This window comes from Sturnus vulgaris, chromosome 16, assembly GCF_052056855.1.
Source record: "Sturnus vulgaris isolate bStuVul1 chromosome 16, bStuVul1.hap1, whole genome shotgun sequence".
Lineage (NCBI taxonomy): Eukaryota > Metazoa > Chordata > Aves > Passeriformes > Sturnidae > Sturnus > Sturnus vulgaris.
The window spans coordinates 10,595,128-10,609,833 of NC_142258.1; the positions used below are offsets into that span (position 1 = coordinate 10,595,128).

The window sequence follows — 14,706 nt, forward strand, 5'->3', positions numbered from 1 at the left end:
AGTCCCTGAGCCATGAGCATCCTCTGAGAGGGGCAGAGTCCTTCCTTCCCCACAGATAACTGCAGATGTCAGTGTGTGAGCCTGGGCTCTATTGATTTTGGTAATTGCTGCAGATCAGAAAAGCTACAATATCCTGAGGGTACAGCAAGCAGGTTTGTGGGGTTTTTTCTACTGTGAGCCTACCCAAAGGACATAGTTTTTTGTTTTTGCTCTCTATACAAGCAAAGATTGTCTCTGAAGTGCTGCATCAAAGCCCATCATTCAGAAAACTCTGATCTTATTTTGAGGACTTCAGGCTTGGACAATGCCCCAGCACCCTCTTGGCTCTTTCCAATTTAATTACCCCCAGTTCCAGGTAGCCATCCTTGCTTTATTTGGATATATATATGGATTGAATTTGTGACGTCGCCTACCAGATGTTTAGTGATTTTCTGCAAATTAAATTATCCATTTAAAGAAAGGAGGAAACCAGATTTTGAGCACTGGTGGAGCTAATATAACTTTTAAACTGAAGGTTGCACCAAGTGAGTTTTAGGGAAGCGGAGAGAAGCAAAAAACGTAATGGCCCAACTATGATTTTTTAATGGTTGCATGAACCATCTCTACTCTGAATTAATCACTTCACTAAATTTCAATTAGATAGCTTGAATGGTGGCTGTTGGGATAAATATCCTTGAAGGAAAGCAATAAAGAACAATGATTAGTGACAGGAACTTCACTTTTGCATGACAGCAGAGAAAATCCAACAACTTAATTCTTTCCTGATATTCATCTTGGTTTAACGTGAGATAGACACAGGTTTCTTTAGTGCCACATTTTTGGTATCTTATTTAGAGTTCTGAAAAAGTTAGGGTTCTGTTGATTGAGTATTTATGAATAAACTTTGAATTATGATACACATAAAAGTTTTTGGGGGCTTTTTTTTTCTGTCAGTAGTCAAAATGTGATATGTCTAGGTCTTGCTCCATTCTGAGGGTTTAAATGAAAAGCTTTATGAACATGAACTGATTTAAGCTTAGTAGAAAGTGTTACTCCAGAACTTCATAGCAATAGAATTCACAACTGCTGCATCCTGATATAATGTAATTGAAGCTGATGCTGTTGTACCTGTTTGTGCCACAATACATTTATTTTTATAGCTGTCTTTCCATGGAGACAGGCCCCAGGTGTTGGTGGGCAGTGTTGTGCCAGGCTGTGTGAGCTGCAGCCCATCAGATCCTTTCAGCACTGCTGCACAGTGATGCTCCGTGGCTCTGCAGGGGCTCAGCAGGCAGAGCTGGCAGTGCCTGGGGCTGCACAGCCCGTGGGGGTGGCAGGGTGGACACTCCCCCACACCATCCAGCAAAGCTGTGTCCTTCCTGCTCCTCTGGCTCCCTGTGGGATGCACAAAGATGCTGGGAAGGGAGGGTGTGTTACTGGGATTGGAGTGGCTTTGGTTTCGTGTGTCATTCAGGTGAGCTTGGAGCTTTTACCTCTTGCTGTTGTGTAGGCTGTTGCTCTTGTGCAAGCAGTACAAATCTTAAAGGGTTTTGGCTGCAGATGAGGGCAGTCATGCAAAATAAAGTTTTATCTGTTTCTTTTTGAAGTTTGCATATTAATTTCTGGCAGTATAAGAATGCCTTTGCTTTGACTGGGATCTGCTGCTGTCAAGTGATTGTCCTTCCAAATGGCCTCCTCTTCTTATGTGTGCATTTTCACTGCCTTCATCTGTGAAACATCCATGCACCTGCCTTACAACTTGCTTTACAGTGCTTCTGAGAAGGTATCCCTGGAGGACATAGCTTCTTTTCCTTTCTTTACTGAATTTGTTTTCCACTCCTGTTGTGTTCCCTGTATTCTTTAGAAAATGAGATTATCCCATTCTTCCATTTTCAGGTAGATGGGGTAAAAGGCTTAAACTTTTTCACAAGGTCCTTTCTTCCTGCTGTGCTCCAGATGCACAAATATTTTTGGAACTGTGAATCATAAATAAATATTTTCTATCATATTTAAGTGGGATTTAGGTAGTTCTATGAGATATGCTCCAGTATCTTCCTTTGTCTTATCGAGGACTTAACCTCCACCTTCACTGTTTATTTTTGGAAAGAGAAGTAAAACAAGGGTGTGTATGAAAAACTGGTGAATGTTTTCAATCTCCTTCAGTATTTCAAATAAACTAATTTTCTATTGTCTATTGTTCAGTTCTCAGTTCTCTGTTGTCGTATCTGTTGGTTTTGGAGAACATTTTGCATCTCAGGATATTTATTATCCATACTGAGAGCAAAGATACAAAGATATCAGGGCAAGACATTTTGTGGATTGGTTTCTCCTGCTCAGTATTTTTTAACAGCATCCCTTAAAATAGAAATGCAAAACTATGTGTCCTACTTTCCCCTCACTAAAATAGATGCCTTTTGTTAATTTTAGATGCAGCAGAGCAGGATATGTAATTAATGATATCAAAGAATCCATATGATATTCAACAGGGTCCCAACATCAAGGACAAAAGAAGTATGACAACAGCTGTCCCTAATGATTGGTTTGTAAAATGTTCTCTTTCATTTCAGGAAGTTGGATGCTTTCATCTATGATGCAGCAGTGCTGAATTACAAGGCTGGAAGAGATGAAGGCTGCAAACTTGTCACAATAGGCAGTGGGTACATCTTTGCCACTACTGGCTATGGGATTGCTCTCCAGAAAGGATCACCTTGGAAGAGACAAATTGATCTCGCCCTGCTTCAGTTTGTGGGAGACGGTAGGGACCAAGCTTTTTTCCTTTCTTGTCTTCCTCTATGGGTGCACAGTTAATTCAGTTTTAGTAGCTCTGAGCCTGCTAGTAGTGTTCTCTTGAAGTCTTTAAAATAATAATTAAAAAAAGGTAAAACAAAGTAAAATTACTTCTTGGTGCTGAGACAGGAGTTCTCCACTCAATTCTAACTCATCTCACCAAGGGCATTGGCCTCTATTTTCAGAAAGTGCTTTCATATACATCACAAAGTAAAGCTGGCCTAAGTGTTAGAGAGCATTTATTCATTTATTTATTTCCTTTATTTTTGTCTCTGAGCAATTCCTTGATAGATGAGTTATCTTTCAGCATGACTGTTCTGCTATTAAAAATTGTTTAGCTCAGTTCTGAACTGATGTGAGTGATCCCTAATCTAGGATGGATTCATTCAAACTTCTGGTAAAAGAATGCCTATGAAATTGAATTAGGGTGACTTGCTTCATTGTGCTTCAAACAAATATTTTTTATTCTAACACAAAATAGAAGAACTCTACATCCTCTTGGCACTTCTGCCCTGCAGTAGAAAACTTGCTGCACATCTTTGATATATTTGAAAACAGCAGTGATGATTCAGTCTCCACATAGGGTATGAACTCCTTTTTGATTGTAGAAAGCTTCGTGTTTCATCTGTGCAAGCAAATAGAAAATATGGTAATTAAAATTTTTCTGTGGTATGACTGATTAAATCTTCTATCAGATTGGAATATGTTTAATTTGGTTTTTTACATACATGTGTTTGTTGACTTTGCATTTCTCTATCAGTGAAAGAGAGGTCTTTATCAGAAGATGAATATGGGTGTAATTTCACCAGTAACAAGCAATTGAGGGTAAAGAATGGTGAATTTCAGTGTAATAGGAATGGCAGAGAGCAGGACTTAGCAGAGTGGCCTCCTGTTCCATAAACCCCAGGACATTAATTTTCATGGGGCAGACAATGAGTGTGTTAGTCTTCCAGCACATGGGTTTTACTCCTGTTATGACACTAAACAACTGGAAGAGGTGTCATCATCACAACTGATGCATTTTGTCTGGTGTACATATGGAAATAATAGTGTCATCATATCCATCTGTTGAATTTAGAGAGGCTCATGGGAGAAACCTCACTTATTTGGGTGAAGAAAGGACTAGATGACCTGCAATGGCTGCCTTTCAAATAGTCACATATTCTTGAATACTATTTTCTGTTTATGTAATACTGTTAAAAATTATTAGGTGCTATAATTCTGAGCCATTTTTAAATGAGGAATTTGAATCAGAGAAGTTGAAGAAGAAGAAGAAGCTTCTGTAGCCTGAAGGAGGATCTAAGTTTCTTTCTCAGTGTGGGCTAACCCCTCTAGATGTAGCCAGAACAACACTTGGGTTTTCCTTCCTTTCACTTTGCATTTCCTTCATGCTTACTCCTTCAGCATTTTTGATACTTCTCATCCAAGACAAAAAATTAAATCACAGGAATGAAAAGAAATGAAATAGAAGGGAAAGCCCTTGAAGATATTTAAGAAAAAGCTGATCAAAATACTGAAGGTGCTGCATTTCTATGCTTTACCTCGACTCTGAATATCAGGTACCAAACAAAGTGGGTGGGAGCAAACTGTGAAAACTCTTACCCTGTGTTTACACTTTGACCTGTGGACTTCCATAACATGCAGAATAGTAATAGCTCTAGGGAACACCCAGGTGAATAAAACCTCATTATAAAATGTCTGCACCCTTCTCATCTTGCTCAGAAGATAAGCAAACATTTTGAATGCACAAACCATGGGAATTGTTTGGGAATACATTTATGGCATTTTTTCATTACTGTTAGAAGTTGCTCTGAACAACACAGGAATGCCAAAACATTACTTTTTTCTTGTGAAGGATCCCTAAATTTGTTCAGAAAATGGTGTGGGCTCTAGTAAAGAGAATAGTAGTTGGACATATATGATGTCTAGAAATTTTGTTAGGTATGTTTATTTTCGTCCCAGAACTGTTTGATACCTTTCTCACTTTATTGTCTCACAGGTCTAGATGACCATTTTCAGGAAAAAAGGCTCCAACTACCATTGCATTTCCACCAAATGTGGGAAAAAAAAACCTCAACGAAAAAGCCCTAATAATGAAATTTTTTCTACTGAGTTACAAAGTACATTGCAGGTGAACTGGAAATAAACACCAAGAAATTAAATGTAAAGAGTAATTGCCCGGAACTAGCTCGACCTGATTTTGTAATCCATGTCTAACTTCAGTAGTTCGATGGATAATCTTTTTAGCTGTGAACTTACATAACTCTGTTTTGGTGAACTAGAGGGGATGAACCCAGAGTTCAGACCAGCATCACTTTGCTGTATCACTAAAAATCTCTTTGAAGTTCTCTAGACTAAGAGCAAGTATGGTTGGGGGGAAAGTTTCATCATAAGAGAGTACTCCTGGGAAAGCCTCAGTGGAGCTGAATGAGGTTTTTTAAATAAATAGGCAAACACAAATAAAGGCAGAAATCTTTCACGTGCATTGCTTCTGTAGAATGTATTATTCTCAAAGACTAAGGCTGTAAAACAGCAGAGCCCCAAGTAGTATTGAATCATTCTTCAGTATGTGTAATAGGCATTCATCAGGGTATGGAATCATTTCAGTGAATGATTGTAAACCTAATGAGTTCCATAACTATATGGAAAAAACATTCTAATGCATTCAACAAACACAATTTCTTTATATGAATAATATGCTAATAAGAGGAAAAACCTTTTTGGATTATACTGTATACTTGGATAAGACCAAGTCATTTGTGTAAAAGTATATCTGATTGCTCATACAAAAAGCCATGATCTCATCTCCTTTTTACATTTCCCCAGCACTGAAATAGCCTTTTGAAATGTGTTTTAAAGTTTCCAATGTCCTCTGCACATGTCTTTCTCCTGTGATTTTTCTCATTTGATTTTTTCCTTGCTGCTTCTGTATCATTCTCCTATCTAAGCCAGTTCACTTTACACATTGAAATGAATATTTGGTGCAGTGATGTAAAACATCCAACTGAAGAATTAACTGCTTGTTCCTGCAGGGGCATCTTTTCATACTCCTCAAAGCATGATGCCATTTCTTGCATTAAAACCAATGACTTCTTTTTAATCTTGTTGGCACTGGAAAAAAGTTAAGTAAATACAAAGGGATGTAGGCTTGCATTAGGGATAACTTCAAGCTCTGACTGGGTAGTTTATCTATATGTTTCTACATGAACAGTGTTCCCATCCTGAGGATGATTCTACTGGGTGGACCAATTACACTGACAATTATCAATCTCACTGTGAGAGCAGCTGAAGCCTCAGTTTAAGGAAGCAGGCTACAAGATGCCAAATTTGTTACTCTAACAAAGAGGAAAAGAGACAGAGGAAAGAAGGATGGGAATGAGTTGCTGAAGAGTTTAAAGAATTGCTGCTTAATTGTCTGAAAAGTATAATTATGCTCAAAAAGTTTCATCTCTTGGTCTGTGCAAGTTCACATACTTAGCCCTACTCACGGGAAGTTGAGATGAATAAGCAGTTGTTAGTATAAGATTAATTGCTTTGAAATTCTGAATATTTTTAACAGAAAGAGTTAGGAGTTGCTTTTTCTTGTGTAAGGGATATGAGTGAAGTGCACTGTTAGTGAATTTCTGGCTTTGTTCTTTTTGCTATCTGTACAGCACATCTCATTATCTGCAGAAGCTTTGAGCTGATGATTAGCATCTGCAGCTTTGTTGAAGATAGTTGATCATTGGGATCATTCTCTAAAGCCCAGTGGTGATTGTGCTGCTTTTTTTGTCTTGCTGTGGTTAAAAGATGAAACTTCCATTGTTTTTTAACAGAGAAGTAAAAATATTTCTACTGAGACACAGAATATCAATCTTCTGTTGAGAAAAAGAAGCACCCAGGAGTTCAGAAGCGACTAAAATGATACGGCTGCTAAGAAACAGCACCATCATTTTGTTTGGATCTTCCGCCCACGGGCGCAGGAATGTGTCAGAACAGAAATGCCGTGTGCTGAGGAATCGCATGATCCGTGCTTTGATTCCTTTTCTGAACCTCTGTAGGAGCAGCTGGGCAGGCTGAGTCCCCAGCAGCAGCGTGGTACCTGGCAGCTGTCACTGCTGTGTGCACACAGCTCTGCCAGCAGGGCCCAGGTACAGCCAGCAGCTCCCCTGGCAGCCCTGGGGACAGCACCCGTGCTGCTCCATCTCCCCCAGCACCACTGGGGACAGCACCCGTGCTCCCCCATCTCCCCCAGCATCACTGGGGACAGCACCCGTGCTGCTCCATCTCCCCCAGCACCACTGGGGACAGCACCCGTGCTCCCCCAGCTCCCCCAGCACCCCTGGGGACAGCACCCGTGCTGCTCCATCTCCCCCAGCACCACTGGGGACAGCACCCGTGCTCCCCCATCTCCCCCAGCATCACTGGGGACAGCACCCGTGCTCCCCCAGCTCCCCCAGCACCACTGGGGACAGCACCCGTGCTCCCCCAGCTCCCATAGCAGGAACTTTAGGCTCAGGTGGTGCTGATACTCCTCTGGCTTGGGCTGCACATGCCATTTAAAGAGTGTTACTTTTTCTAACAATATCCCACAAGGCATTGGGATTGCATTGGGAGGCATTGTTTCTGAAACCCATAGCACTATGTCTTTGGGATTTGGTGTAGGACCAGTGGTGCATAGAAAGTAAAGAGAATTTGGCTTTCTCTCTTTCAATCTTTCTCCCTTCTCTCTTTTTTCTTCTTCTTTTTTTAATTGTGAGACGATGAGATTATTTAACTACAAATGACAAAGCTGTTTCAGAATGAAGAGAGTAAGAGGGGTTCTGGGTGTGAATGGAATGGAAAGACAGCAAGAAGCCTTTAGCTGTGAGGGATTCAGCAGAATAGAGGGATTAAACACTCATGGCAGCAGAAATGGTTGGATATAAGGATCAGAAAAAGCTAGGTAAAGAGAGCAATTTTGGGGAGGATTGAAGAATACCAGCCAGCTGGCCAGGTTATGGATCTACTCGTCTGAGGTATTTGTAATGTGTTGCACTACCTGCAGATTAAGAGCTCAGTTCAAAAGACAGTGTGGGAAGGGATCTCCAGGAAGAGGGAAGATGGTGTAGCTGTATTAAGCCCTTAACCCTTGAAGGTGAAAACTTTAAAGCAATTAGAGATTCAGAGGCATAAAGTAGAAAACTGGTTCTGGTCTGAGTTTTCACAGAGTCTGTTATCCCTTCCTAATAACTTTCAGTTCTGGTTAATCTTCATGTGTTTTTAGGGCAGCTTAGTACACTAAGAATTGTTTTCCTGGGTGGATAATTGCTTCCCAGCCCTTACAGATAATAGGTAACTGTGGAAATGAGATTTGCCCCTTTACATCTGGAAGGGGAAAGCTCTTTGGTTTTTTTTTTTCATATTTCAGCATAAGCCTTCCAAATCGCTGTCTAGATTATAAGGAAGTGTAGCAGTGTGACTCACACGGGCTGTTAAAGCCCAAGAAGGAAATACGTATGTGATTATAAGGACATATTTTCAGTGTGTGCTGCTCAGGCAGAATACACCCACAATCGCAGTGATTTTCTGTTTATATATTTAGTGTCCTCCTTAAGCAGTGGGTGGAACAAATGTGACTGAAGAGTGTGAGTGTATAAGTGGAGGGCGTTTGTGTAGCTGAACAAGAGTTAGAGGGATTGTAATGTTGGAAGTCGTGCTTAGCAGTTCTGTTAATTCATCCTTAACTAATGGGGACATGCAGAGTGGAGTCATTAGCTCACAGTAAGTTTATTGCTGTCAGTCATCTGTGTTCCTCTTGCTATTTTTACAGGGGGAAATAACTCAGGAAATAAGAGTAAGAGAGATTGTTTTGGGGGATCCAGGCTGAATTTGAAAAGTTGCTGTTCTTTTATATAATCCCATCTCTGAAACATTCTGTATGGATCATATAACTGGGTCATATTGGAATTGATGAACTTATTGAACCAAATGCACACCAACCCATTTGGCTGCTGACCCCGCTATTCAGGGGAGGAAACACCCTTTTATTTTAGAGACCACAAGTAGTGGGGTGCTATCCTCCTCTGTCACTGAGGTGGAGTTCTACCAGAGTAAACACAGAACAGTCTGTCCCTGAATTTGAAAACTACCTTTTGTCCAGCCTGAATAACCAGATGATTCTGTCAGTGCTGCCAGGGTCTTTTGAAGATGATGCCCTACATCTGACCAGTGTGAGTGTATATATTTAACCCTCCTGTTCATCATCTCTACTCAGTACAGGCCAGTTTGCTGTGCTGACTGCTCAGGCTGAAGCTCAGGGCTGTGCTTTGCAGGAGAGCCCCTGACACCAGCCCCTGTCACCAGCAGCCAGCTCCTTTGGCACCTTCTGCTGTGACACATGTGCTGAGATCTCCTGCCAGTGACCTGCTCCTGGCCCGTGCCTTATGCAAGTCCCAGGGAAGTGCTGACACCAGAGGTCTGCTGTACTTAACCAGCAAAGCAACAAGGGTGCTGGGCTGCAGCTCTGCTTTCCCCACTGGCACAGGGCATCCTTTCCTCCTTCAGCCCAGGCACACTCCTGCAGGATATGCAGAGAGCAGGGACAGTTGCAGTGCATGACACAACACGATATATGGGAGAATTAACTTTTCCAGACAACTCTCATTGAGGCAAGGCAATCTGTTTTGGAGTCAGGGGTGGGTGACTGCCTGTGCAGCTGCAGGTGCTGATACAGCTGCTGAAGGGTCTGGCAGCTTGGTGCAGGTGCACCCAGCACTGGGAGGTTCCAGTGCTCAGGTGGCTGCAGGTGCCACAGAAACAAAAATAATCTGGGGAGAGCAGTAACCCCCTAAAGGAGTCCCAGAGAACTGGCACATCTCAAGAACAGGTGACACAGGCTGCAAAAGGGCAGTGTGTGTGTCAGCTGGGCACCAGGGAGAGGTGGCACTGCTAAGGGCCCTGATAAGGAAAAGCATGGAATCTGCCCTCTAGACTGTATTGTTTCTGTCTCTGGAAAATGAAATTTTTATTGTGACAAAAATGTTCGGGGGACACAGTGGACAGTTTATCAGTGCTTCCCAGGATGATAACGTGTGAAATAGGCCAGAGGAGTTTATGTAGAAAGAAAGGCCCTTGTGGGATATTCGGGCCAAATGGCAAACTGGCACGTTTCTGTGCAAATAGCAGCCAGAGCAGAGAGCTCCACAGCCACAGGAGCAAGCCCAGGAGGAGCAGAAAGGGATCAGAGCAGTTTGCATTGTAACCTAAACCCATTGTAAATAGTGCTGAATTACCAGTGAGAGAGCTGGAATGTTGCAATTTGTTGGAGTGTGTTTTGAACAAATGCTGCAGACACTCAACATTGCTTGAACTATGGATTTTTAAAGCACTTGTTTGTGCTCATTCTTACACTCTAAATGAAGCAGAACTTTTATGATATGGTGCAATTGAATTTTTAAATATCTCTTAGTGCAGGAATCATGTAGTCATTTGTGAGTTTTTCAGGTTAAATAGATTGTGGATGTATTAAAGAGAAAATAAACACTGTATTTTTTTTTATTTTTGTCAAATACACTGCAACTCTTCATTTTCTGGTCCTGTGCTAGTGTCATGATGTACTTTGCTGCTGAGATCTGCAGTTATTCATTTACACGTTAATCTAGTCCACACATGAATGAAGGCAGGAAATGATTGTGGCATTATTTTCCTTTAGTAAGTGCCTGAAGTGAAAACAAAAACCCTAAAATAAGTCTGATTAATATTTATGGGTAATTTGAGACCCCCCTATTAGATGCAGACTTGAACTCCATTAACACTGAGTTCAGTGAAGCCTGGCATTTACGGATATTGAGGTTGCTGACTTAGATTTCCAAGGTCCGTTTTATGAAATATTTGGAGCTCCCACTTGCTAATGAGTATTATGCACACACAGGGATGACTGAACTCTCCAGTGCCTGGTAATCACAAATTGCTGGCCTTTCAATTTCCAAGTGTAATATATTGCTGTAGATGTCATCACCCTACACATTCAGCTCACAAGTCAGACCACCCAAAAGGATTTGAAAGACAACATTCCTCCAAATGGACTTTGTTCTTTTAAATGAATTCATTTTCTGAACTAAATTATAATTAGCCTCAAAGTTCAATGTTTTGAATTCAAACTCCAGGCCAAGTTTGGAAGTGACAGATTTTAATAAGGAATGATTTGACACGACAGATTAAAAACTTTCTCATGCCTGAGGATTTTGTAATAAAAATGTTATGGCTTCTGTGAATATCTGGTTTAAAGTGTAATGGGCAGGAAAAGCAATAAGAAGATTGGACATTTTTCCAGTTTTGTAGGGTCAGCTATGCTGAAGTTATTACAGTTAAATTATTACCAGTTTTATCTGTGTTTCTGTGTGTGCACACACACACACACACACATAAATATATATGCAAATATATAAAAATATATACTGGAAATGACAGTGGTTTTATATGGAGAGACCAGAATTATCAACCTCATATATCCATTCCCAGAGAGAATCATTCCATAGATATGACAATCCCATGATTCATAGTGCTTTGCTATCTATAAAAATGTGGATTCCTTTTGGGCATTAATTAACAGTGATTGCTGTAATTTTCAGATATTTTGGAAGGGATATTGCAATAGCAAGATCTGCAAAGCTCTGGGATGCTTTGTTCTTCTTTACTTGCCAGGGCACTGTCATTTATCTTGACTCAAAACAAGCTTATTTAATTTCTGTCGGGATGTTTTTGGAAAGGTTGCTGGGTTATCAATAGTTACTTTAGATGTACATGCCAAAGGGAAAGGAACACAGAGGAAACAGCAATAGAAAAGAGGTCTAAATTCCTTCGTGAATTTTGTTATGAATAGCAAAAGGACACAGCAGTCGAATCAAATTGATGCCTGACAATCATGGGAGATGTGAATTTTCCTGTGGGAAATAATGAGATCTGATTGGCAGAGCTTCAGCTACTAATGCACAGACCAGAAATATTGCTCTCTCTTTGGACTTGGGTTCTTTCCTCTTCTTATAGCCTCTGTGAGTTTTATTCATAGACCTTGGGGAGGACTTGAAAGAGAGATGAGGGAAACAGTCCACTGAGGTTTAGCAGAACAAAAGAAATCCAAATGTTCTAAGATATGGAAATGCAATAATGAACCCCAATTATCTATGTGTGCAATATCTATACTGTTACAATTAATAATTTATTGTCCCAATGTCCTGAATTAGAATATTTTTAAAGATTCATTAGGATTGACTTTCTTCTTTGAGATACTATTAGGTATTTTGAAGATTGAGCACTGTAATTTGGGAGAAGACACATTGCCTTTTGCAGATGCAGAGGTTCAATTCGAGCTTCAAGCACAAAATTAAACTCAGAATTAGCTAGGGACTGAATAATCCCTCTTACAAATTTGTGAAATGCCTTTGCTAAAGTGCATCAGAACTTGTCCTTTCTACTTCAGTTTTTCATTCACATTCTCTGAGAAGCAATTTCTCCATCATAGTCTTGTGTTCCATTTCCAATTGGAACTCACATCCAAATTATCTGTGGGCTGCAGCTTTCCTGGTGCCCTGGCTCTCTATCCTGCAAAATGCTTTTGCACAGCAGGTCATTGATCTTCTAGTCTAGCTTGAAGGTAGCTGAAATGTCAATATAGCTTCTAGCCATTTTTTCTGTTCTTTTTTTTTTCCAGTGATGTATGAATTATAATACTGAAAATGTATTCCCTAATCACTGGCTAAGGATTAGGGATTTGTACCATGGAAATTCTTCCTCCATATTGAAGCCATATCTTAAATTGGAAAACACACCAAGATAGCTAATACTGTCCTTTTTGGCTCTCTACATTGCATGCTATATTTTCTAGAAACTATGAAGTTTATGACATTAAAAATTATAATATAATTACTCAGCTGACTATATCCCAAGAGAGTAAAAAGTCCTGTATGCCCATGCAGTGCTTCACTAAGAACAACACTAAATGTTTGAAAATCAGCAAATATCATGCAAAATTAAAAAAAAAAAAAAGTTGGCAGGAACAATTGCAGTTTCTTGCCCACCTCTGTCCATGCTGGCAGTAGCAACCACTGCTAGGTGACAGTGTCCTTCATCTGAGGCCAAATCTCATCTGTGAAGTATGTATTCAAAGTTAAGAATACACAAGAGAGGGAGGGAGCAGATTTGCTTCGTTAGCTTTAAGTAAATGAAGTGTTTTAATGGCAGTAAGGATGTGGCACAGCCAGAACCAGAAATGCTCCATTTCAGGCATGTGATGAAGCCCTCTGTGTTTCTGTTGCTGCCCAGGAAGCTGGAATAACAGCAGCAAAAGGGAATAGATACCAGAGATGAATGCAGAGACCAGATGTGTCAGGAGAGCTTCAGCCACAACATTGCAGCTCGTTTGGAAAGAAGAAATAAGGTTATCACTGAAACAAAAGAAAAAGAACAAACTTCTCATGGCACATTCTAAAAGAATTGCAAAAATTTTGTGAAATTTGTCTTGTGATGGTAAAGGGAAGGGCCGAAGGGAGGGGTCAGAGTGGATCAGGGAGGTACAAGTGTAGGGTAATGGGGAGGAGGGGGCATGAAGGGCTCTGGTTGAGTGCCAGAATGCTTCTCTGATGAGTTGTCTCTCTGATCACTACAGCCTGTCCCAGCTCTTTACTAACTCATTCCACTCTCTATAACAAGTGCTAATAGTTACAGCAAGCAGAAGAAAGTTCTGTCTAAAGCACAGATCCTGCTTTCTAGAGCATCCAGCTTCCCACGTAATTTATGAAATCTGAGGACATCTGAAACTAGGGTGCTGTGAGTTGAAATCTGCTATATTTGCAACTCCTGGTCTGCAGTGCTCCACGAATGAAGCATTAAATAGTGCTGTATTTTTAAACTTGCAAAGACTTTCGAATACTGTGAGCAGTGATTTTTGCATTTTAACTGGTTTGACTCCTTGCTCTCCCTAGGGGAAATGGAAGAGTTAGAAACCCTGTGGCTGACTGGTATTTGTCACAACGAGAAGAATGAAGTCATGAGCAGCCAGCTGGACATCGACAACATGGCAGGAGTGTTTTATATGCTTGCAGCAGCCATGGCACTCAGCTTAATAACCTTTGTCTGGGAGCACTTATTTTACTGGAAACTGAGATTCTGCTTCACTGGAGTCTGCTCGGATAGGCCAGGATTGCTGTTCTCAATCAGCAGGGTCAGTACTGCTTTCATTTTTGCCCTTTAGGCAACAGAAAGAATAAACACTGCCTCCCTAAAACATTTTCCTTCCTTTTATCCCTACCTAAATGTATTTAAAATACATTTTAGAACAGCAGTGTGGTGCTCTGGAGTAGCCAATGGGCTTAGGATGTACTTGCACTCCTTGGAAGTCTTAATCCATTGGACTGTTTAGGGTATGGATTATCATATGCCAGGATAATCAGTAATCAAATGCTGAAAACAAATACAGGGGAAATTTCAGTGAAGAAGTGGTAGATGCAGGAAATGTATTCGTTTCCATATTAAAAATCCAAACAAAATAAATACTAATTTGATTAACTCTCAGCTTTGTGCATTTCTTAAGCAAGAGAATTTTAAGTTATAAAAATACAGTGGAATATTTTTGTAAGCTTTTCTTGATACCAAACTTGAATAAACTGTATGAGAAAAGGTCAAACACAGGTATCATTTATGTCTGGTTAGACACTAAGGCAAGATTTAATGATAACTTCACCAGACCCAAAAAGCATTTACATATGCAAGAAACTGATACTTGTAAAAAAAACCCCAGAAATTAGGGCTTATTCTTATATTTTTGACAAATTGATTGGGTTTTTTCTTCATATATTTTTAAAACAGATATAACTTTCATTAGGTAATTGACTTTTCTGGATTTTTTATATAGCTGAGGAGAACTGAAAATGATACTAAAATGGCTAATTGCTTTAAAATGTGCTGCAATTACCCTGTTGAGTA

At 40.3% G+C, this 14,706-nt stretch overlaps 1 protein-coding gene across 4 annotated transcripts in view; it reads left to right on the plus strand.

The window, feature by feature from the left end:
• The window catches only part of GRIN2A (glutamate ionotropic receptor NMDA type subunit 2A), a 165,243-nt gene that overhangs the window by 137,473 nt on the left and 13,064 nt on the right, over positions 1-14,706 (plus strand). For all 4 annotated transcript variants that reach the window (XM_088174458.1, XM_088174459.1, XM_088174460.1 and 1 more), the window contains 2 exons: positions 2,547-2,734; positions 13,707-13,945. In XM_088174458.1, the coding sequence (XP_088030584.1) occupies positions 2,547-2,734; positions 13,707-13,945 (427 nt within the window). The remainder of the gene's footprint in view (positions 1-2,546; positions 2,735-13,706; positions 13,946-14,706) is intronic.